The sequence below is a fragment of the Hypanus sabinus genome, chromosome 15, assembly GCF_030144855.1.
Source record: "Hypanus sabinus isolate sHypSab1 chromosome 15, sHypSab1.hap1, whole genome shotgun sequence".
Lineage (NCBI taxonomy): Eukaryota > Metazoa > Chordata > Chondrichthyes > Myliobatiformes > Dasyatidae > Hypanus > Hypanus sabinus.
Window position 1 is genome coordinate 82,166,698 of NC_082720.1, and position 25,797 is coordinate 82,192,494.

Sequence of the window (25,797 nt, forward strand, 5' to 3'; positions counted from 1 at the left end):
TCCATCACAAATGTTCAATTCCCTCCACTGCTTTAAGGAGTTTGTAGGTTCTCCCTGTGACTGCTTGGGTTTCCTCCAGGTGCTCTGGTTTCCTCCCACAGTCCAAAGACATACCAGTTGATAGGTTAATTGGTCATTGTAAATTGACCCATGATTAGGCTCAAATTAAATCTGATGATTGCTGGGCGGCACAGCTTGAAGGGCCAGAAGGGCCTATTCCAAGCTATATCTCAAAAAATAAGATTGGGTGGAATAGATTTAGGATGGAGATGAGGAGAAACTGACTTTTCCCAGAAAGTAGTAAATCTTTGGAATTCCCTGCTCAAGAAAGCAATAGAGGCTACCTCATTAAGTATATTTAAGATAGTTAGATTTTTGCATAGCAAGGGAATTAAGGGTAATGGGGAAATATGTGGACTAAGAATGTAGCAATGGAGTATAGAGGCGTTGCAGCAGGGAACAAGGAAGTGGGTTCTAAAGGGCAATTTAAAGGAGGAAAGAAGGAGTAAAGCAGGACTTCAGAAATGCAGAGTTATCAAAAGCATTCTTGTCATTGAGACAACTGTCATAAGAATACAAAAATGTCCAGAATGAGAATAATTCATCTGACTCAACAGAACTATCAAAAACAATGTTCAGACTACATTATTGTTTAATAAATAATTAACTTCGCCACGTAGTTCCTTGACTGTGGTTTCCTGATACTGTCTGCCAGGCAGTAGTTGCCTTTATAAGATGAATGACAAAAATAGATAATATGATTCTTCTTTTTCCTTCTACACAGATGCTAACTATTCTACTATATAGCTTTGTCCATTTCAGTTCAGATTTCAAGCATCTGCAGTAGTTTGCTTTTGGTTTAATTCTAATGAAGCACTGCCTTTCAGACTGACAAAGCCTCCACGTCCTATGCTCTGTTTTCAAAGTCAGCGTTACTGAATGGATGCAGTGGAAACTTAAAATCCAAAGGACAAATGAAAATGCTGTAAGTATTCAGCAAATTAGGCAGCATTTCCTGGGAAGCTGAGTAAAGGTGTCAGTTTAATGATGTTTCTTCAAATCAGAACATTATAAATAAGTTTTAAGGATGGAAAGTAGTAAAGGTGTGGGAAGGGAAGCATAATATATATTAATCTTTTCAATATGTTTCTCTTTTTCAATTCCCCACTCTGGCCTCCTAACTCTTCCTCTCACCTGCCTATCACTGCACCTGGTGCTCCTCTTTTCTTTTCTCCCATGGTCCTATCAGATTCCTTTATCTCCGGCCCTTTGCCCCTTCCACTTCTCCCCAGCTTCTTACTTCACCCCCTCCCCCACCTAGCTGGCTTCATGAATCACCATCCAGCTTGCCCTCCCTTCTCTCCCCTCACCTTCTTAACCTGGCATCTCCCCACTACCTTTCCTGTCCTGATGAAGGGCTTCAGCCTGAAACATTGACTGTATATTCATTTCCATAGATGCTGTCTGGCCTTTTGTGTTCCTCCAGCAATTTTTGTGTGTTGATGTGTGTGAAAGATACCAAAAGGAATCAAAGGGGTATCATTGAATACCAAAAGGGTGATGGTGCATAGCGGAAGTAGGTGGCAAAAGGACAAGAAAAGAAACAAAGTATGGGGTTAGAGGAAGTTCAAATGGAAATTTTCATCCTGAGTTGTTTATATCAATATAGGGTCTGAAATATGTATGTGTTGAAAAATAATACACTAAATGAATGTAGCTGAAGTTTTTTCATGCTGAACTAATTCTGATTTTATCTTGCTTGATCTCTCTGCAAGGTTTTCATGTAACATTTTCACGAGAGCATTTTCTGTACACAGGCTCAGATATTGGATCTTAGTGGGTATTGCAGTCAAACTTCCTTTTCCCAAATGATCCCAGGGGAGTGCATTTCTGAAGATGTTGCTGAGAAGTGATTCCTCAAGAAGAGTGGCATTCTTTTATTTCTCCAACGCTGACATACACCTGCATCTGCAGGGTTTAGCCACAGCACCAAGCAAGCATCAATTTCTACACTCAGTACTTCTCAGTGAGCTGGTTTAACCCAATAAATCACTTGAGATTGATCTTTATATCAGGTTTAAGAGAAAAACATTAGTATACCCTGGAGCGTAGAAAAATGAGGGGAGATTTGATGGAAGCATGAGAAATATAGGTAGTGTAAATGCACGCAGGCTTTTTCCACTGAGGTTGGGTGAGACTAGAATGAGAGGTTATGGGTTAAGGGTGAAAGATGAAACATTTAAGGGTATTGTGAGGGCGAACTCCTTCACTCAGAGGGTGGTGAGAATGTGGAATAAACTGCCAAAGGAAATGGTTGATGCAGGTTTGATTTCAATACAGTATTTCAAAGAAATTTGGATAAGTGTATGGACAGGAAGGGTATGGAGGTCTGGATGCAGATCAATGGGACTTAGCAGAATAATAGTTCAACAGAGACTAGATGGACTGAGGGGCCTGTTTCAGTAGCATTCTATGTTTCTATACTTTTACAAATAATGTATTGCCTTTTTTACTTCAGTTGTCAGAAGTTAAATGTAGCTTGAACTACTGAAACAAAAAATACAAGAAAATATGCTGGAAATCCTGATCCTTTTGCTACAATAAGTGTATGGGACACTGGAATAATGTTGAAATTCCCCTTGGGTTTGAATAAAGTATCTATCTATGTATAGTCCTGATGAAGGGTCTCTGCCCAATATGTTGACTGTTTACTCTTTTCCATAGCTGCTGCTTGGTCTGCAGAGTTCTGCATTTTGTGCGTGTTATTGAAACAAAAACCTTTTTTGCTGGTTAAGAAGAATACATGAGAGCTGAAATAAGATGTCAATAAGGCTCACAATTATGTAAAATTAACAGCATGGCAAATGGCAGAAAATTGGAGAAGGCTTGATTGGCCAGATGGCCTTCTTTGGGTTTTTTTCAGGAGCTAAAATAGTTCAATGAATCTTATTTAATAATGTGTAAAGTGGATCAAATTTGCACTTAGAGCAATAAGTCAGAATTATTGTGGAAGAGTGCATAGGACGCTACAAACTTGATTCCATTGTATTTTATCACCTTTGGTGGGTACTGGCACAATTTGGAAACATTCTTTCTGATTGCCATTATTGTTTTATGCCCAAATTACCAGATTAAAAAATGGGCCACTTTTGCACACTGATTTTCCAATAAAACTGTGGCAATATGAACAAGAAGCAGAAGGAATCCCAGAAAGATGATTGTCTCAGCCCGAAACGTCGACTGTACTTCTTCCTATAGATGCTGCCTGGCCTGCCGCATTCCACCAGCATTTTGTGTGTGTTGCTTGAATTTCCAGCATCTACAGATTTCGTCATGAAGATGAAGTGATATTGTTTTCATTATTTGTATATAGCCCACAGAACTTTGCTGTGGTTCACCAGCACCATTTTGAAAGGGACACAACAACAATCTCCTACTCAATATTCACAAGTGCAGAGAGCTGATTATTAACTTCAGGATGAAGAAACCAGAAGTCCATGAGTCAGTCCTCATTGAGAAACTAGGGGTGGAGAGGGTCAACATCTTTAAATTTCATGGAGTTATCATTTCGAAGGACCTGTCCTGGGCTCAGCACATAAATGCAATTATGAAGAGAGAATGGCAGCGCCTCTACCTCCTTAGAATTTAAAATGTTGGCAAACTTCTATAGATATGTGGTGGAGAGTTTATTGACTGGCTGCATCACAGTCTGGTATGGAAGTGCCAATGCCCTTGAACAGAATATCCTACAAAAAGTAGTGGATATGGCCCAGTCCCTCACAGGTAAAACTCTCCCCGTCATTGAGCACATCTACACAGAGTGTTATTGCAGAGAAGTAGTATTGATCAACTGGGGTATCCACCACCCAGCTCATGCTCTCTTCTCACTGCTGCCATCAGGAAGAAGGTACAAGAGCCTCAGGACTCACACCACCTGGTTCAGGAAATGTAATTACCCTTCAACCATCTGGCTCCTGAACCAGGGAGGATATCTTAACTCAACTTCACTAGCCCCATTACTAAATTGTTCCCACAACCTATGGACACACTTTCAGGGATTCTTCATCACATATTCTCAATATTTATTGCCTGTTTATTATTATTTTTTCCCCTTCCTTTTTGTAGTTGCACCGTTTGTTGCTTTTTGCACACTAGTTGTCTGCCCAGTTGGTGCAGGGTTTTTCATGGGTTCTATTATGGTTCTTCGATATATTGAGTGTGCCCAAAAGAAAATGAGTCTCAGGGCTGTATATGTACTTTGATAATAAATTTACTTTGAACTTTGATTAATATCCATGATTTCTACAGATCGCTGCTGAGGTCACAATATTCAATATTTTTAATTCCTATTTCCAGTACTTTTCCCCAGAGACATTTCTTGGTTGACCAAAAAAGTTACAGAATACTCTTAATCATATTAACAAAAGCCAGTAATAAAACATACAACAGCACAAAAAGGTTGATAGACATAAATTGTGCTTCCTGTCCTGATAAAGGATGTTGGCCTGAAACATTGACTCTTTATTTCTCTCAGTAGATGCTGAGTTCCTCCAACATTTTGTGTGTGTTATTCAGGTTTTCTGGCATCTGCAAATCCCTTGTGTTTACTAAAGAGTAACAACCTCTTTGGTCCATGACATCTATGCTGACCATGATACTAACTTAAACTGCATATTTTTCACCACTTCTCCTGGCAGTATGTTCTGGGCACCAACCACCCTCTGTGTAAACAAAAGACTTGCCTCATAATCGTCCTTTAAACTTTCCATTATTCGCCTTAAAGTTAAGGCCTCTAGAATCTGACATTTTCATCTTGGGAAATGGACTGATTATCCAACCTATCTAGGCCTCTTTTTTTTCCAACATACTTTTATTACATTCCCACATTTGGCCTCTAATACTCCAGAGAAAACAATCTAAGTTTGTGCAAACTCTCCTTAGAGTTAATACTCTCTAATCCACACATCTTGGAGAGCCTCTTCTGCACCCTCACTTAGCCTTTACTTTCTGTAATGTTCGAGCCATAACTACTCTCTATACTCCAAATGCAGTTTAACCAATTTTTAAATAAACCCTACGAATGATTTATACAAAATGCACAACATGATGCAGGATACACACTGTTCACTGAAACTGCTGCTATCAATAAGTATTCTATTCATAGTAGATGTGCAAAGTTTTAAATAAATGGCTACATTAACCCTAGTTGGTGTATGTGTGTGAAGTGTATCTACAGCTTATGCTTTAAGCCTCTGAAGAGCGCAGTTATTAATTAAGAGAACATATCCTGAATAAGATGGAGAAGCAAATGGGCAACTCATTATTGATCTTGCCCATTTTTATATTAAAATAGTTCATGACCACACATTAGAAAGTATTTTGAAGAGGGGTGAGGGCAGTCATGATCAATATTGTAAAACATGAACATGTAAAATACAAGCAGTAGCCCCCTCATTCTCTTGTCCCTGCTCTGTCACTCAGTCAGAGCTCAGTGGATCTTTTACCTCAGCATCATTTTCCTCCGTTAAACTCAAGACTGGAGCTGAAAATAATGGCAGAATCCCCATAATTTACTTGCTTTACAGAATTCCAATGATTCACTCAATTCTACTGATGTTCAGTAGATTCTTCTCATTCGCTGTCCTGGTTCTAGAAACCCCAATGATTTGAAATATTCTTTCTCACTATGTCAAACCCCAGAATTTTTGCATATTTCAGTGAGATTACAATTCCTCCTTAACTCCAGAGAGCAGAAATCCAGTTTGCTCAGTCTCCCAAGAATGCATCCAATTCTTTATACTTGTTTCAAATCCTCTCTCAACAAAAAATATAATTTACTTCCACAATTGCTTGCTCCATTGTAAGTTACTTTTCTATGATTGTGTACAAAGAAACCTAGGTCCTCGTGAAATTCAGCAGGCCAGGCAGCACCTATGGAAAAGACTACAGCTGACCTTTTAGGCCGAGACTGTTCAGCAGGTCTTGGCCCGAAATATTGACAGTACTCTTTTCCACAGATGCACCTGGCTTGCTGAGTTCCTTCAGCATTTTGTGTGTGTTGCCTGCATTGCCAGCATCTGCAGATTTTATTTTGACACCATGAAATTTTCAAATTTGCACGATTTATAAAAATATTCTATTTTTTGATTTTTCACATTAGCTCACTTTTGCCATGTTCTCAACTATCCTGAACCAAATTCTGTGCATCCTCTTATAACTCACACTATCTTCAGTAAACTTGTAATGCACTGGATTCCCTCTTCTAAATCACTGAAGCAAACTGTGAAGAGAGGGAACCACAAAGCCAATCACTGCAGTACTTCTTAGTTTCAGCTACTTTAGCCAAAATTTATGATTATTCCTACTGTTTTCTGTCTATTATCCATCCCTTAGACCATACCAGTGTAATTACCTCAATCATAAATCCTTTAATTTTGTGAAATAATTTCCTCTCACTTCAGCTATCCTAACAGCAGTCTGCATCTCAACACTGGTGGACATAAAGCCTGCACTCAATGACTCATACTCTGTGGTCAACAGCTTTGAAAGTTGATACCTTGAAGTCCTTTTCATCATTGCTGGTGAAACAGGCCAACTTCAAGAATGCGTTCCTCAAGTTCTAACAACAGTCCCACCAAGGTCCCAAACACCTTCAACCATGGCTACATAACAATCAAAGATGCCTACTGAGCAATTCCCTTAACCTTGGCAACTCAGATCACCAGGCTGATGCTGAAACATGAGGATCCAGCACAGAAAGTTATTCTGTGCTGGTCTCAGGATACAGATGAACTTCTATACCATTGCTTAGAGTCAGTAGTCTAGATCATATTCAAAGATTCAATACTTAGCCTAGATGAGAATGTCACCACTGTCACAGATTTTAATAACAAGTATGTTGAGAACACCGGAAGAAACAGGAAAATCCAGGTGCTCCCTCACCAGAAACCATTGATGAACTGGGAGATACACTCTCTACTAAAGTCTAGGACCAGAGCACTCATATCAGTTGACCCTGACCTTCAAAGAAATCAGTATTCAACCTTTGTAATCAGTATTCAACCTCTGTAAAGCCCTCAGAGATGCCAAGAGTCAATACAAGAGTCAATCCTGTCAGCCGTGGCAGGGCTTGCATCCTTAACAGGTTACATGACAGAATTACTGACAACAGTGCATCCTTTCCTGGTGAGCTTAATATATTTTTCACAGGTTCTAATCAGAAGGGGATTGGGATGTCATCACCCACTTCAACAGTCCCTTTGCAGCCATGATTTTTCTCAGCACTGATGCCCCACAAGCCTGCGTCCTTAATCTCCCTATTGTACTCCCTATACACTCACAACTGCATGGCCAGATTCTGTTTGAACTCCACCTACAATTTCCAGATGATGCAAATGTATCAAAATTCAAAGTTAATTTATTACCAAAGTACACACGTCTCCATATATAACCCTGAGATTTGGTTTCTTGCATGCATACTTAGTAAATCCAAGAACCATAATAGAATCAATGAAAAACCACACCCAAAAGGGCGGACAAACAACCAATGGGCAAAAGACAACAGACTGCAAAAAGAGAAAACTAAATAAATATCGAGAGCATGAGGAGTCCTTGAAAGTAAGTCTATAGTTTGTGGGAACAATTCGGTGATGGGACGACTGAAGTTGTGAAGTTATCCTCTCTGGTTCAGGAGCCAAATGGTTGAGGGGGAATAACTGTTCCTGAACCTGGTAGTGTGAGTCCTGAGACACCTGTACCTTCTTCCTGGCAGTAGCATGGAGAAAAGAGCATGACCAGGGAGGTAGAACTCCCTAATGATGGATGTGGCTTTCCTGCAACAGCGCCCTGTGTAGATGTGCACAATGGAGAAGAGGGCTTTACTCATGATGGACTGGGCCATATCCACGATGATTCAGAGTACAGGAAGGAGACAGAGAGCCTAGAGACATGGTGTCATGACAACATTCTTTCCTTTAACGTCAACAAAAGCCTCTCAGAGTCAAACCCTACATCCCCATTGTGAGAGCTGGAAATGAGTAAGGCTAGCCAACAGAGATCAGGTGAAGTTGTATAGGCCATTCCCTTGTACAATAGATACAATGGATTTCAGAAACATTGATGAACTTCAGCCATAACATTGACTTTGGACAATGGAGATGGGAGGTCATCAAAGGCCTATGCTCCACTATGAGCCAAGGACCCAAGAAGAAGAATGTCTGCAAAACAAAAGAGCAGGTCATTGACTTCATAGAAGGGGCAGTGGCAAATTCACTGAAAGAGGAACAACTGCTGCAATTCACTTTAATTCTCCATTCAAATCTTTCCAATCTTGACCTCTTAAGATACTCTATCAGTAAAGCCCAATGTTAATTTGAGGAAGAGCATCTCATTTTCTGACAGCACAACACAGTGCACATGACTCAATACAGATTTCAACATTATCAGATTATCTTCAATTTTGGATTTCCTATAACTGCAGTCAGCAAAACTTCACAGTTATTGCATTGTTTATATTTTGTCTTTCCCTAGTTAATCATCCTACTTTACAGTAGCCTAGCCAGATCAGTTGTGATTAACAAAGTCTTCACCATCCTCTCAGTTGTTCCACCTCCACCAACCATTATACAACTTTGCATGGTCTCCACTTTATTACACACATCACTTTGTCCTCTTTAGCCCAACCCTTTAACTGTAAGTTATAAATATTGATTTTCCAAGTCCTGATGAAAAATTATCATAAAGCTGGCAAACATCGGGCTGGCACTGGAGCAGCTCAGCACTGTGATCAGCAGTCATGAAACAGTGTACCCTGATGCCTTCCCGAACATTGTGGAGTCTTCAGCTAGGATAGTTTGAAAAAGTCTCTGACAAACTAGAACCAACATGTCACCCTCAGAATCAAGAGGAACCAACACATGGTCACTGTTACACCTCCATCAAGAATGCTAATGGGGTCACCTCACTCCTAAACTTTGGCAAGTCCAAATCACTTGGCTGTACTTTTACTTCCTGCATAAAGGCAGTGCCTGATGACTGCAGCACCAGTGATGAGAAGCACAAAGGTATGGTCAAGGGTAGCGAATGAGCGTTTACAGGACTGCCTTGAATTGGTTGACTGGACCATGTTCAGAGATTCAGAGAATGAATATGCTACGGTCATTGCCAATTTCATCAAGACCTGAGTGTATGCTGAGTTTTTCCAAACCAGGTACACCGGGTGGATACTGACAACCTGTGCCAACCAACTGGCTGCAGAGCTCAGGGACAGTTTCAACTTCTCACTGCTGTAGCTGGAGGTGCCCACCTGCTTCAAAAGTGCATCAATATACTGGTGCCCAAGAAAGCAGGGTAATACCCAGTATCAGTCACACCTACCGTGATGAAGTGCTTTGAGAGTTTATTAATGGCTTGAATTAATCTTGACTGAGCATGCACCTGGATCAATTGTAATTTGCTTATTACCACAATGGGTCTACAATGGATATGATCTCACCATCTCTCCCCTCAGATTTGCAGCACCTACACCACAGCATAATAATTCTATTTATTGATTACAGTTTGGCATTTCAACACCACAATCCCCCCAGTACTGATTAACAAGCTTCAAAACCTGGGTCTCTGTACCTCTCTCTGCAATTGAATCTTTGACTTCTTTCTTGGGAGACCACAAGACTCCTTTCTTGTGGATCCTTAATAACATCTCTTCCTCACTGATAATTAATAGATTCACTTCCAGGATGCTTGCTCAGCCCACTGCTCTACTCTTTCTTTTCTTATGACTGTGTGGGTAGGCAGAGATCAAATGGCATCTATAAATTTGCCAATGACACTGCAGTTTTGGCCCAAAGCAATGAGTCAGCAATTAGTTGTGGCATAGATTGGCTGGTGGAATGGTGTCACAATAACAACCTTGCACTCAGTGTCAGCAAGACCAAGGAATTGATTGTGTACTTCAGGAAGGGAAAGTTTGAACAACACACTCTAATCCACACTGAGGGGCCAGCAGTGGAAAGGGTGAGCAGCTTCGACGTCAACATCAGGTCTCGGCCAGAAACGTCAACAGCACTTCTCCCTATAGATGTTGCCTAGCCTGCTGTGTGTGTTGTTGTCCATTCATGAGGTGGTGCCTTAAGATGACATTCATCATTAAGGACCCTTGTTATTTGTGATATGCCCTCTTCTTATTACTACCATCAGGAAGGAGGCCTGAAGACCCTCGCTCACTATTTTAGGACCAGCTTCTTCCCCTCCGCTATCAAATTTCCGAATGGTCCACGGATACTACCTTGTTAATCTTTTTTGCACTATTTATCTAATTTTGTAACTAAAAGCATTGTTTATATCTATTGCTGCTGCAAAACAGCAAATTTCAAGACATATGTCATTGACAATAAACCTGATTCCTCTCTTCACAGAGGCTACCTAACCTGCTGAATAATTAAGGCACGTTGTTTTTGATTTGAGTCGATTCCAGGCCGGCAAACAACCAGTAAGCGAGGAACACACGCTCCCGCACGAACCCGCCGCGGCGGGCCTGGAAAGGCAGACGAGAGAAGTGAGTGCAGAGGCTGGAGAGCTGGCAAGTCGGCGCTCCGCCGCCATGGCGCCGCCGTTTGATTGACAGGAGGCGAGGCCCCAGAGCGCGCATTGCGCGTGCTGCCGGCGCCCCGACTTTGCGCTGGAGTTTGACAGAGCGGCGGACGGAGGAGCCGAAACCGGCGGGCAGAACTTTCCCCCGAACGTCACGGACAGAGGTTTTTCCTCTTTTATCGCCGCATGGGAATCGGTCTGAAAATCGCAAAGTGAATTCTGGCTCTGAGTCGGTCGCCGTTTTTTTAAAAAAAATGTGTGGCAACGGGGTCCGGAGTCTGGATTGTGCCCTGGGCTTTTACTCTGCTTGTGAACTTTGACGGAGGCGTCGGTCGGGAGGATATTGAAAGCAAACTTCATTGAGTCTGATCTCCCCTTTTTACCCCCTTGTTCTTTCGGGTCTCGCCGCTCCCGGAGACTTTGGTTTCAGGTGGTAAGGGAGCCCGCGGCTCACAGGGATAATGACTTCCTACGTGGACCTACTTTTCAAGCAGGTTTTAATGAAAAAACCGTCAGAAAGAAGCCAGCAGGTAATTCCTTTAAAAATATAACCAGTATTCACACTTTTGAAGAGAGATACCCTACTTTCGACAGCACGCGCTGACCGCTTAAAGGGAGTGTCCGTTGGGCTTTAATTTTCATTGTGCCGACTAAAACGTACGATTTGGCGGGTGGGAGAGAATGTATTGACCTTCTTGTAATTAGTGTTTTGCGAATGAAACTGCTATTTGCAAAATATAGTTACACAATCCAAATGGAAAAAAAAATAGTCCTCCAAGTTCAGGAACATTGTTTCCCTGAACAATCAGTATTTTGCAAACATGCCGATTTAAGGAGTTCTGTTGTGAAAATCAAACCATTGTTAGAACTTTTTAAACCCTGGGAACAATACTTCAGTGGGCTTAAAATATTGTAAGCTTAATTGTTCCATCTACATTGTCAGAATTTGTTTTTGTGCAGTTTAACTGTCAACAGCACAAGTTTGTTTTCTTTTATGTGGGTAGAGGTTATTTCTAGATTTTGCTTTTGTTTGGCGTTCCAGTGAATGTGTAATGTACTAGTTCATTCTTCCTGTGTGAAATCTGCCCTTCAAAGGTTGAACTTTGTGATGGTTGGTTTAATATTAAAAATGTGTACTACCACAAGGTTGACATCAGTTCTCCTTTTCTACGATTGCTTAATGATTTTTTCCAGCAATATGATTCAGTTGCAACAAAATTAGAACTGAATTATAAGTTTATCTTTATTGAACTTTCTATTCCTGCGTTCCAATTAGTGATTGAGGCTGTAATGCAAGTAGATGTGTTTGTGATCCATTATTGAGTTGACTTGATTTCATACTCAAAATACGCATAACTATATTAACTAGGTCTTGAACAGGTATAATGGGCTAAAAGGCTTCCAGCCAGCATTACAACTGGTGTTATAATTATTTAATTATATCTTTAACAGTTGTAAATTTTTTATATTTTGTCTATTTAATTTGAATGCCCATCTCCCGTGAAAAGTTACATCTAGTATTCAGAATGAATTGAGAGAAAGTCTGCAGATGCTGGAAATCTGAGCAACACACACAAAATACTGGAGGAACTCAGCAGGCCAGGCAGCATCTAGGGAAAGAGTACAGTCGACGTTTTGGGCCAAACCACTTCTGCAGGACCCTCCATCCTGTGTGTTGTTCAAAATGAAGTGCTTTTGATAGGAACATTTTGAAATGATGAAAGGATACTTTCCTTGAGGTAGGAAAGTTTTAATATCTAATTTTTCCTTGCTGTTTACTTGGTGCCAAAAGAAATGAAGGTATTAAGTGAGGTTTTGGATCATAGTAGTGTAATGAGGACAGTCATGGAAATTATAGGCCAGCGAACTGATTTTCTAACTTTTGTAGGGAAGTTACTGAAGGGAATTCTGAAGAACAAGGTCTATCATCTCTTGGATAGTCAAGGCCCGATCAAGAATAGTCAGTAGGGGTTGTGTCTTTTGGAGTTTTTTTTTGAAAAAGCGGCTAAGGGGATAGTTGAAGATAGGGTAGAGAATGTTGTCTATATGGACTTTAGACCTGAAGATTAGTATTATGTTTTGTAACTTCAAATTAATTAAAGGGAAAACAAGGGAATCAGGAATGTGGGACTAACTTCAAGTTTATTTAAAGCAAGGTGTGAATGTATCACGTGGTAGCATGATGATGTATGCAATTCATGTATTTATACATATAAACTTGTAATGAATTATTCAAATTAACAAGAATGCTTAATTAAACAATATTTATACAAGATCACTTAAATATTAAATACATGACAGTTGGTTGCATGAGATTTGGTAGGGGATGGTGAAGCTAGAGAGGTAGATTCAGAATTGGGCCTGATAGGAAGCGAAAGATAATGTATGGTTGATTCTTTGACTGGAGGCCTGTGACAAGTGGGATGACCCAGGGTTTGATGTTATTTATTATTTAGGTATTGTTTGAGTATGAGTGTACATGGCTGATGAACAAGTTTGATGATACTAAATAGGGCACAGTGGTAGTGCAGCCGCTAGCCCAAGGCTGTTACAGCTCAGGGTGTTCAGAGTTCTATCCTGCTGTTGTCTGTAAGGAGTTTGTACATTCTCTGCATGACCACATGGGTTTCCTCTGGTTGCTCTGGTTTTCTGCCACAGTCCAAAGAGACGTGTGAGAAGTTTAGACTAACGTTAAAAGTGGGTTGCCGGGCAGAGTGGTTCGTTTGGCCTGAAGGGCCTTTTCCACGCTGTATCTCTAAATAGAATTAAATGGGGTCTTGTTGATAGTAAAGCAGATGACATTCGGTTACAAGAGATCTTGATCAGTCAGGGGGATATACTGAAAAATGGCAAATGGATTTCAACTTTGATACATGTGAGATGATGTATTTTGGATATTCAAACCAGGGTAGGGCTTATACCGTGAATGGCGGACACTGACAAGTGTTGTGGAGCAGAGGGATCTGTAATTACAAGTGCACAGTTTGCTGAAAGTGACTGCACATGTAGACAGGGTGGTGGTGAAGGCTTTTAGCATGCTGGCTTTCAGCAGGCTATCACATTTGAGTTATTCTGTTGCAATTGTAAGTCATTGGTGAACCTGCTTGGAGTATTGTGTACAGTTTTGGTCACACTGTTAATGGAAAGACATTGTCAAGCTGAAAATAATGCAGAAGAAATTTATGAGGGTGCTCGCTGGACTAGAGAGTGTGAGTTGTATGGAGAGGTTGACCGTGATGGATCCTTATTTCATCAAGTGCAGAAGAATGAGGGATTAACCTCCTGGAAGTTTATTAAATCATGAGAGGTATAAATAAGGCAGATGGTCTATGTCTTTTTGCCAGTCTTGGGGAGTCCATAAGGAGAGGGGACAGATTTAAAATTGACTTGAGAGGTAAATTCTTTACACAGAGGGTATTGAGTACTTGGAACAAATTGCCAGATAAAATGGTTGAGGTGGGTACAATTGCAATATTTAAGAGGCATTGGATAGGTACATTGAGGAGGGGTTTGGAAGATTATGCACTAAATGTGGGCCACTGAGACTAGCAGGGAGGATGCTGTGGTTGGCTTGGGTTAGTTGAGCCAAAGGGCCTATTTCTGTGCTCGATTATCTCTGACTCTGTCACAGATTCCGTAGCATATTAGTTTCTAGATTTAAAAAAATTCTTGAACTATCAGTGTGTGTTTTGTGTTGTCATAAGATGATTTTGGGCAATGTTCAACATTTTAGTAACAAATTTTTTCCCCTCCATCATCAGATTTCTGAATGGACAATGAATCAATGAGCAGTAAATCACCTTTTTCTCTTATTTTGTACTGCTTATTCATCTTTTTAATATATGTTTCTCATAATTTATAAGATTTTTTGTACTGTACTGCTGCCACTAAATAACAAACCACACCATACTTAAATATTTAGTATGTCAATGACAATAAATCTGATTCGGCAGATGACACAAAAATATATCAGACCAGCCCAATAATATAGGCAAGCTAAATAGACCAATTACTGCAATATGTTTAACCTAATGTTTGTAACTGATTTGAATTGTATACTTTGTGCTATCATTATTAAAAGGTGTTAAATTATGTAATTGTATATTCAATTTGTTTGGTAGCAAATGCCGTGGTTCTAGGAATTTCAGTATTAAGTTCTGATTGGAGAACTGGGATTGAGCTGCAAAGATTGAGAGTAAGCAAAAGAGTCAAAACAAAACATCTGAATAAAGTAGCCGGATGATTGTTTCCATTATAAGGATTATTCTAAAACAAAAACTTAAAAGCATGCATTAAAAATACTAGAGAAATGTGAGGGGAAAAATCTTTACTTCTGAGAATGGTCATGACCTGGAATTTGCTGCCTGGTGGCATCGTGGAAATGGAACCAATTGGTACATTAAATGGTGATTTAGATTGCTCTGCCTTGGAGACAAAGTTTGGAGAAATGAATTATCATGTTTTACATAGAGATGGCTTCCTGTGTCACACTGATGTGATTCTAAATGGCTATGTCTTTCAAAAAAATGTCTTTTAATTTGACTGTTAGTGTAGAACCGCAGTGCTGTTATGTGAAAGTAGCATCTGTCATTAGGGATCCCACTCTCCAGGTTGTGCTCTGTTCTTGCTGCTGCCATCAGGAAGAAGGTACAGGACCCATACCACTAGATTCAGGAGCAGTTATTCCCCCTCAATCATCAGCTTTTGAACCAGCGAGGATAACTTCACTACTGTTCATCACTGAACTGTTGCCACAACCTAGGAACTGACTTTCAAGGACTTTTCATCCCGTATCTTAATATTTATTATTTTTTCTTTTTGTATTTTCACAGTTTGTTGTCTTTTACACATTGATTGTTCATACATCCTGTTGGGGGTGGTCTTTCATTGATTCTGTTGTGTTTCTTGTACTTATTGTGAATGTTCACAAGAAAATAATTCTCAGAGTTGTATATGGTAATATATTTATAATTGGACAGTAAATATACTTGGAACTTTGGTTATATGTATTGCATATATTGATAGCTCATTAGTATGCCAAGGATCAATACTTGTAAAGGAGCTTTGGTATGAGTAGAACCATGAAATAATATTCTCCAAATTTCATGCTGAAGATCATATTGCTTGCTGCTTTTGGAAATGTGTTTCAAGAAATTGATAGGTACAGGGTAATTGGACAACTGGCCTCCAGTTTTCTGATGCCTTTTTCTACTTTTTTTTAATGTTGTGATATCAGGAAGCACATGGTTTTGGTTCATGAAGATTGAGTGGTTGCCAGTGCTGTGCTGTACTTCCTCCTTTGTCCGTCCAGTATACATTTAAAGGCACTGGAGTACACCTTGAAAAATGGTTGCAGTTGTTGGAGGTCAAACTCGCAGCTCTAGAACATTATTGATGGAGTTTCTCAGCCTTGATCATTTGTAACTCTGAAGATCTAAAACTTGACAGAGAGAGATTCAGTCATGAATTCACAACTTCACCGGTTATATCGGGAAAGTGGAAGATATGCCAGGTATTTCAAAGATGCAAGGAAGAAAATCTGACTGTTGTAGCCAATGATATTAAAGATAATACCAAAAGTTTCTTCAGATACATAGTGTAAAAGAGAGGCATAAGTAGATATCAGACCGCTGAAAAACTGGCAAGAGTATTCAAGGACATTTTCAACCTCTCACTGCTATGGTTGGAAGTTCTCACCTGCTGCTTCAAAGGGGGAGCAATTATACCAGTGTCTAAGAAGAGTAGTGTGAGCTGCCTTAATGACCGTCGCCCAGTAGCATTCACATCTATGGTGATGAAATGCTTTAAGAGGTTGGTCATGGCTAGTATGAACTCCTGCCTCAGCAAGGACCTGGACCCATTACAAATTGCCTTTCATCACAATATTTCTACAGCAGATGCAATCTCAAAAGCTCTTCACATGGCCTTGGATCACCTGGACAATCCAAACACTTAAGTCAGGATGCCGTTTATTGACTATAGCTCAGCATTTAACACCATCATTCCCACAGTCCTGATTGATAAGTTAAAGAATCTGGGCCTTTATACCTCCCTCTGCAATTGGATCCTTGACTTTCTAATTGGAAGACCACAAACTGCAGATTGGTGATAATATCTCCTCCTCACTTACAGTCAACACTGGTGGACCTCGGGGCATGTGCTTAGTCCACTGCTTTATTATTACTGTATCCTTGATTGTGTGGCTAGGTATAGCTCAAATACCATCTATAAATTTGCTAATGATACAACCATTACTGGTCAAATCTCAGATGGAGATGAGAGGGCATACAGGAGTGAGATATACCAACTAGTTGAGTAGAGTCGCAGCACCAACATTGCACTTTGTCAGTAAGATGAAAGAACTGATTGTACCTTCCTGAAGTGCACATGAACCAATCCTCATAGAGGTATCAGATGTGGAGAGGTAGTAATGGTGGACAAGGAAATGACAGGTGAACTGAATAAATGTTTTGCATCAGTGTTCACTGTAGAAGTTCCAGGGGTCATGAAGAATGTGAAGTTACTCGAGAGAAGGTTTTTGTGAAACTGAAAGGTCTGAAGGTAGATAAGTCACCTGGACCAGATGATGTATACTCCAGGGCTCTGAAAGAGGTGGCTGAAGAGATTGTGGAAGCATTAGTAATGATTCCAGAATCACTGGATTCTGGAAGACTGGAAAATTGCAAATGCCTCTCCAAGGATGGAGAGAGGCAGAAGAAGGGAAATTATAGGCCAGTTAGTCTAACATGAGTGTTTGGGAAGATGTTGGAGTCAGTTATTAAGGATGATGTCTCGGGGTACTTGGAGGCACATGATAAAATAGGCCTACATCAGCATGGTTTCCTCAAGGGAAAATCTTGCCTGACAAATTTCTTGGAATTCTTTGAAGAAACATCAAGCAGGACAGGCAGAGAAGAATTGGTTGATGTTGTCTATTTGGATTTTCAGAAGGCCTTTGACAAGGTGCCACTCATGAGGCTGCATAACAATGGTATTACAGGAAAGATTTTAGCATGGATAAAGCAGTGGTTGATTGGTAGGAGGAATAAAGCAAGCCTCTTCTGGTTGGCTGCTGGTGACTGGAGGTGCTCCACTGCGGTTTGTGTTAGGACTGATACTTTTTGTGTTATATGTCAATGATTTGGATGATGGAATTGATGGCTTTGTTACAAAGTTTGCAGATGATATAATGATAGGTGGAGGGGCCGGTAGTTTTGAGGAAGTAGGGAGGCTTCAGAACGACTTAGACAGATTAGGAGAATGGTCAAAGAAATGGCAAATGGAATAAGGTGTTGAGAAGTGTATGGTCATGCACTTTGGCAGAAGAAATGAAAGGGTTGACTATTTTTTAAATGGAGAGAAAATGCGAAAAACAGAGGCGCAAAAGGATTTGGGAGTCCTTGTGCAGGATTTCTTACAGGTTAATTTGCACTCGTGCGTCATTACTTGAAGTATTGTGAACCGTTTTGGTCCCCTTATTTTAGAAAGGATGTGCTGAAACTGGGGAGGTTCAAAAGAGGTTCATGAAAATGATTCCAGGATTGAGTGGGTTGTAATGTGAAGAGCATTTGATGGCTCTGGGCTTGTATTCACAAGAAGTCAGAAGAATGAGGGGTGACCTCATTGAAATCTGTTGAATGGTGAAAGACTTTGATAGAGTGCATGTGACTTCAAGTCCAAGACCAGAGGATACAGTCTGAAAACAGAGGGATGTATATTTAAAACAGAAATGGATAGATTCTTGATTGGTTAGGGCAGGGGTCGGCAACCCGCGGCTCCGGAGCCGCATGCGCTTCTTTCATCTCTGTGCTGCGGCTCCCCGTGATTTGTTAGTTTTTGAAATGTAATTCGAAATTTGAAGATTATGGTGATCTTGTACAATCTAAATAAAACGTTGTGGTGACACCATTTCCTGGCACATCCGAACCGGCTCACAATTAGCCACCGTTCAGGCTAAGGGAGATAGCCTACAGGGGTTTGTGAGTACGTGTCTTTTGGAGCATCCATGCCCACAGGGGGGCGGGTTGAGGGAGGCTTTAAAGCAAGGCTGTTTAGTTCGAATAAAGTTATCTTTGACTGCAGTGTCGTTATCTTAGTGCTGCGTGTAGCACACCGCCACAACGTGTTTTTTATCGCTATTTATATACATCACCACTGCCAATCCCTGACACCCGCCAGTGCGTGATTTCTTTTAATTTTTCGATCGAAGGTAGACTAACTATGGAGTAACCTTCAACCCAACGTCTTTTTTTCAGAGTTCAAAATATTTTTGTTGCATGCAGAAATGTAATTTCGTTTTCTCTGCAGGAGTTCATCAATTTCATAAGTGTAACACATTATAGTTTGTTTATACATAGCATAAAGGCAAAAAAAACGTTGTATGCAGTGTTATTTCATTTTAAATGTCAAACGGGTTTTGTGGCTCCCAGTGTTTTCTTTTCTGTGGGAAATGGGTCCATATGGCTCTTTCAGTGGTAAAGGTTGCCGACCCCTGGGTTAGGGAATGAACGTATATGGGGAGAAAGCATGAGATTGGCGCCGAGGATGAAATGGCAGAGCAGACTTGATGGGCCATATAGCCTCATTCTGCTCCTATATCTTATGGTCTTGCAGCTATAGAATGGTCTCCTTGTAGTTTACCAGAAGGCATCTCATTGCCAGGGACCTCATAAACAGCCTCATCCCAATGAGCGAAGAGCTTTTTCCCTGAATTGTAGTTACGATTTTGTCTTGGTAGAGCATGACACTAAAGTTGTGCTGTGAGAAACAACAACTAAGCGTGACTTTTTCTGGCTTGGCTATAATCTTGTGACTCTGCTGGGAGAGACTGTAGAGCACTCTACTGAAATTTGATGATCTGCAGAAGTTATGAATGAACCAGGTTCCATTTTCTTCATGATCGCATGCAGGCTATGACCTCAATGAACAGGTCTATATCAGAAAGATTTCAGTGCAGTCTGTTGACAAATAAGATGTCTTGTTGTGTAAGATGCTCCATCTCACCCCCAGCAAGTTTTATGTTGAATTTGTATACAGACATGGAAAGTCTCAGCCCACATCAGTTCCATTCCAGAATCATGGTTAATGTAACCTCGGTAGTCTAGCAATAATATGCAGGCAGTATATTTGATGTTGACAGAATTGAGTATTCTACCAATTTGTTTTGCTCTCTGCCAATAAGTTTAAGGCACAGAAAAATGGAGATGACTTTCCATATTTCAGGATGGATTTGCAGGTGGTTTTCTCTTGTTCTTGTTCCTGCTGCCTTCCATGGTGATAGAAGTAACAGGTTTGTGAGAAGTTGGAGTCATTGATAAAATTGTTTTTAGATTTAAGAACAAGAAACTTGACATGATCCCACTATTCCTCCAGTATATGTTTATGGGACATGGATAATCAGCATGAGATGTTACAAAGCATGGAGAGATAGATAACACTGGAGTTATTTCATGTCTACTGGTATGATTGACGAATCAGCATCAATAGCCTCTATCAAGCCAATTTCTCCAATACTGAGGTGCTAATCATGCACATTAGGTTATTTTGGGCAACCAATGCATTAAAGTACCTAACATCAGCCTCTTGAAATAGACACTCTCTTCCAAGCTAAGTGGACAGAGTGAAAGATGCAAGGACCTTAGGATATGGGTGAAGGAATGTAGCATTCTTACTGACTCCCAGGAATTATTGGCCTATGATTGCTCAGAGTGTAGGAAAAACATTCAGAACTTTAATTCCATATGCATAGAAGCTTAGCAAAAGTAGCTAAGGAAATGCAGCACCTCCCAAACTAGTGGTCACTAACATTTTTTAAGCCCAAGATCCCCTACCTCGGCCTTAGTGAAAGGCGAGATCGACTCCAAAATGATTAGTTACATGCATGCACACTGGGGCAGAAACCGCACAACCCGGAAGTAGAAATAATGCATAAACACCAGGGGTACCCACCCTTTTTTGCACCGCGGACTGGTTTAATATTGACAATATTCTTGTGGACTGGCCACGGGGTGGGGGGAATGTTAAAAACGACAGGAATACAATGATACTCGAAGCAGGTTTCTTATGTTTAGTCTATTCCGCAATTTAATTTTCACGGCTCTTGGCACTTAGCTTCTGTCCCACGCTGCTCATGTTTTTTCCGCTGAAAAAACTCAGCGGGTTCGTCTTTAAGTGCAGGGTGCTTGGACTCAGGGTACTGAAGCAGTTTTGAGGGCTTCATTGCCTCATTAGATAGCCTCCCAGCCCGAACTCCAACCTCTGCCCGCTCGCCACCAGATGCCCTGGCCAGGTACAGTGGGTCGTGGGTTGGGTGAGAGGACAAGGTCAGGACTGGAGGTCCCCATACCCGGGTCATGGCGGTCGCAGTCCAGAGAGAGCAAGCGAAAGGGCACCTGCCTCTCTTGTAGGATCTATCGGCTGACAAAAGTTTGTTTCAGCAGATCGCAGCGAGGTAGCTGCTGTGATACTTATGAAACCTTGAGGCCAAATTAGGTAGTCTGCGAATATTTTAGCACCGGATTCCCCACGAACATTCGGTGTGCTAAACAGGTTTAGAGGCAGTGCCCATCTGTCCGCGCTCCGGGCCAGTAGCATCGGCGGTTCTCGCTGGCCGCGCTCTGGCACAGTAGCATCGGCACTTCCCGCCGGCTGCGCTCTGGGCCAATACAATCGGCGGTTCTTGCCGGCCGCACAAGGCGAACACTGGCACGAGGGTGTCACTGCGTTTTTGCGTTTAGGCGACTGATGACCTCGCGTGGGTTCAAGTTCAACAGTGGGCGTGACAGGGAATGAGGAAAGGTGCAGCTGACTCATTTTGTTTCCTCGCGGCCCAGTGGTTGGGGACCACTGAAGTACACTGTGTGGTGCAGGGGAGCTATACGCATGCACACTGGGCAGAAAGAACAGAACTAAACCCCCGCAATCTGGAAACAATCTCTCAACAGTATCTGTGTATTTATTTTTCATTTTTTTGGGATCTACTGGGAAAGTCTCAAAGATCAACCAGTCGATCGTGATCGATGGGTTGGCAACCACTATCCCAAACCATCCATTTCACAAAGCACCATCAGCCCCACCTGCAGCAAAACTTGTGAGTCCTATATTGGTATCATCAGGCATCACGTTACCCATCTTTGCAATTTAAAACTTATTTTTCCTCACTGTTCTCCATTATGAAGAATGGTCTTTGACTTGGAAATGCTAAATCTCTTCCTTCCCCAGATGTTGCTTGAATTCCTTAGTGTTGACTTGCTGAGTGTTGCAGCATTTTCCATTTCAGATGAGTGCAAATTTTAAAAATATATATCACATAAAAGAAACTCTGCGAAGTTTTTTTCTAAAGAATTATCTGATTTTTCAGTTTTATGTACCATCTGTCCAATTAAGCTTCAAGTTCTGAGACATATCCTGTGACAAGAAGTCAATGACTGACTGATCAAACAGGGACAAAAAAGGTTTCAAGTGGTGTTGTATATTAAAACAAAATCATTAAAAATGGATTGCCTTTGCATTCTTCTTGCACGTAAAAGGATAACATTAATAAATATTCTCTATAGTGCTTTGCCAATAGCAGCTTTTGAAATGTTAAAAGTTTAAGAAAAATTGTGGAATATCCAACTAGCTAACATAAAAAGTTAAGCTATTAGAACACTCTTTAAGAGTTTTAATATTAAGAATGTTATTTGAACAGTCTTTTAATAAGAAGGGTATGATGAACATGATGAAGCAGTGCATGCTTTACATATTGGAGCAAAAAGCTCTTGTTCTTTTCACTTGTGGGGTTATGTGGATGGTGTTACTGACAAGCGCAGATGATTCAATCGGGTTTGCTATTTTTCAGTCAGCTTTTTGAAAAAATAAGCTGTATCATGATCCTGAATCTGATGAGAAGTACCAATGTTCATTTTACAATATAGTGTGACTGAGTTTGATAACTCGGCTATCTGTACAGATACATATTTTACAAATTTACTATACTTCCCATTCTCTTTCAGTCAGGATCTGAATATTTTGTACTAGATAGAATACATTTTATTCAGCTGGGTTTGGTGATTTTTAATTGTTGACAGTCATTGACGATTTGGCATCAGTGAGTTTTTGATACATAGACATTTGTCTCTCGACAGTTAAATGTGTAAAAAGCATTCCAAGTTGCTGTGTTATGTTTGTGGCACAATAGAATCCTGTCAATGATTGACAGAAAGCAGCAATGGTACCAATAAACAAATATTTGGACCAAATACCTAAAGTAGCTTGGCTGTTAAAAGGTGACATGTACTTGGAATATAAACCTGGCAACAATCAATATTTTCCCACTCCTTCAAGCTGATTGGTTGCCTATATTTTCAGGGGGTGTGATGATTAAACTAGATGGATTAATGCTTGTGGATATGGCTCTGTAGTCGTGGAGGACTATGAAATTTTTCCAATGTAGCCCAATGTTGCTCTATGTTTGTAGCACTATTTGTTAAATGCATATTCACATGATTTAATATGAGATCTCAAAATATGTGTAGCTTTATCTTCACTCTTTTTACAAAGAAATGTATTCCTTATTTGCTTCATATGTACACATATGATTTCTTTGTTCTTTGATGCAGAGAGTATCTTTTGAGCATCAGATTTGGCACTGCTTATTTTCCAACAGAATTTAAAATGTAATTGGCATCTCTGTTGTTACCATTTTCTTCTTGGCTACTTTTGAGGCAACTAAAGCTCTGCTAAAACAATCAATTGCTGCTGCCCTCTCTATCATTCCATTTATTGCGCCTCAAGCATTCTAATAAGCATTCTGATAACTTATTCAGGGTTATAATAAACTTAACTCAATCATGTTCATGCTTGACTCTGACAGGGAAAGGATAGATTCAGAGCACATTTTAAGCACATAAGCACATTTTCTGAAACCTGATGGAAGCAGACCCCTAAAGGTAGGGAACACACACAACACACTCCTGTAGGTAGGTGCTTAGTGGGTTAATTCAGGAGTCTGTTACCAGCTATTGGGTTTCATTTTTCAGCATTTTCATTTGGGCAATTATGAGAAATATGTTTTATGTTGATTTTAAAGAACTGATGAAACAAAAAAATGTGCATTAAGTAGATACTTAAGTTTTTAGAATGATGTGCACTAAAATGGGCTTCAAATGATAAACAGTGGCAATTCTGGAAGATGTATGTATATAACTGGAGCATGTACTTAATGTAGTAGGCCTCTGTTAGTCTCGCTAGACCATGGATTTGCACCTTGGAAAGTTTCCAGGGCACAAGCCTGGGCAAGATTTTATTAATGGAAGACCTTGGAGTGTGTTGTCCAAGGGAAGGGCATTAGGACCCATACAGCCTGGCACCAGTGTTGTCGCAGAGCAATGTGTGGTTAAGTGCTTTGCTCAAGGACACACACGCAAGCCTGAGCCAAGGCTCGAACGAGCGACCTTCAGATAACTAGATGAACGCCTTATCCACTTGGCCACACGCTTAATACTTAATATGATAGTCTTAATACAAAGTTATGTGCAGTCACATTTTTGGCAGAAGACAATACCTACCAACATGGGTTGTAAATAAAACTGTCAATTTTATTGACAGTGGGTTGCACAAGATGTGTAGCTAACTTCTTTTGTAGGTGCAGTGGTAATATTAACTAAGGTGAATTTTACTAGAATTCCTAAAGCAATGCTTGATTGTTGACTTGTGTAATGAGATTTTGTGCAGCAGAATGAGCTTTGATTTTAAAAGCTCATTGAATGTAATATGAAATGAGACTGGACTTACTTTCTAGAAGTTAAGGTGGGACTGAAAAAATATTGCCAGTGATACACATGGAGATCCAAGACAAAAGGCAGGGTATTCTTTGCAGTAATATTTACAACCAAGAAGACAATGTATTGATTTAATCAAGAATTGTATTAGATAGGAATCCAAAATGAATTGATTTTGAAATTCAATATCTTAATTTCAAAGTATCAAAGTTAAATCTTGAATCATTCAGAATGTAAATCCTTTGAAGTTATTTTCACACTTTTAAAAACCACTCATTTCATTTTCAATTAATGTTTTAATTGACATGTACACCATTTATATTCCCATTTGTTTGAAAGCCTCTGAGGATCAAACATTGGGTAGGTGTTTATTTCTGTCTAATTAAGCTCCATAATAATACCTAGTAGGAAATCGCTTTCTTCATTCAGTTGTTATTATTGGTATACTTGGGCTTATTTCATTAACATAAAGGAATGGGGAAAAGATGAAGACAAAAGAAGCCAGACACCTAATGATTAATATACTTCTATTCTGGCCAAACTGAGCATGAATTATTGTAAGTGCTTTACATATTGTACACTTAGTTTAGTAAAGGACTGATCTGGGGGAAAAAGCTGCTCTAATGCTATATTATTTCTGATCGTGTGAGATCAAATGAATTATTCTGGTTGCATCACAGCCTGGTATGGTCATTCCAGTGTCCTTGAATGGAAAACCTATGTAAAAAAGAAGTGGATACAGCCAGTCCATCACAGGCTAAGTCCTCCCCACCATTAAGCGCATTTACAGGAGTCAGGATCGGGTTTATTATCACTGGCATGTGCCGTGAAATTTGTTAACTTAGCAGCAGCAGTTCAATGCAATACATAATATAGAAGAGTGGAGAAAATAAATAAGTAAATCAATTACAGTATATGTGTATTGAATAGATTTTTAAATGTGCAAAAGACAGAAATACTGTATATTTTAAAAAAATGAGGTAGTGTCCAAGGATTCAATGTCCATTTAGGAATCAGATGGCAGAGGGAAAGCAGCTGTTCCGGAATCACTGAGTGTGTGTCTTCAGGCTTCTGTACCTCCTACCTGATGGTAACAGTGAGAAAAGGGCATGCTGAGTGCTAGGCATTCTTAATAATGGATGCTGACTTTCTGAGACGCTGCTCCCTGAAGTGTCCAGGGTACTTTGTAGGCTAGTACCCAAGATGGAGCTGACTAGATTTACAACCCTCTGCAGCTTCTTTCAGTCCTGTGCAGTAGTCCGTCCCGTCCCCCCCCCACCCCATGCCAGGCAGTGATGCAGCCTGTCAGAATTCTCTCCACCGTACAACTACAGAAGTTTTTGAGTGTATTTGTTGACATGCCAAATCTCTTTGTATTCCTTGCTTTTCTTTTCAAATCTTTTTATTGTTACTGTTATTCAAAAATAACACAGGTACATCAAACTAA

General features: G+C 40.3%; 1 protein-coding gene across 6 annotated transcripts in view; it reads left to right on the forward strand.

Moving 5' to 3' along the window:
- The first annotated feature begins 10,662 nt into the window (after positions 1-10,662).
- LOC132405637 (rap guanine nucleotide exchange factor 6-like) overlaps positions 10,663-25,797 on the forward strand; it is a 407,378-nt gene continuing 392,243 nt past the window's right edge. For 2 of the 6 annotated variants that reach the window (XM_059990602.1, XM_059990605.1), the window contains exon 1: positions 10,666-11,120. In XM_059990602.1, the coding sequence (XP_059846585.1) occupies positions 11,052-11,120 (69 nt within the window). In that variant the 5' untranslated portion in view covers positions 10,666-11,051. Of the gene's footprint in view, positions 11,121-25,797 lie in introns of all 6 variants that reach the window. The other 4 variants (XM_059990608.1, XM_059990604.1, XM_059990611.1 and 1 more) reach the window with 3 other exon arrangements.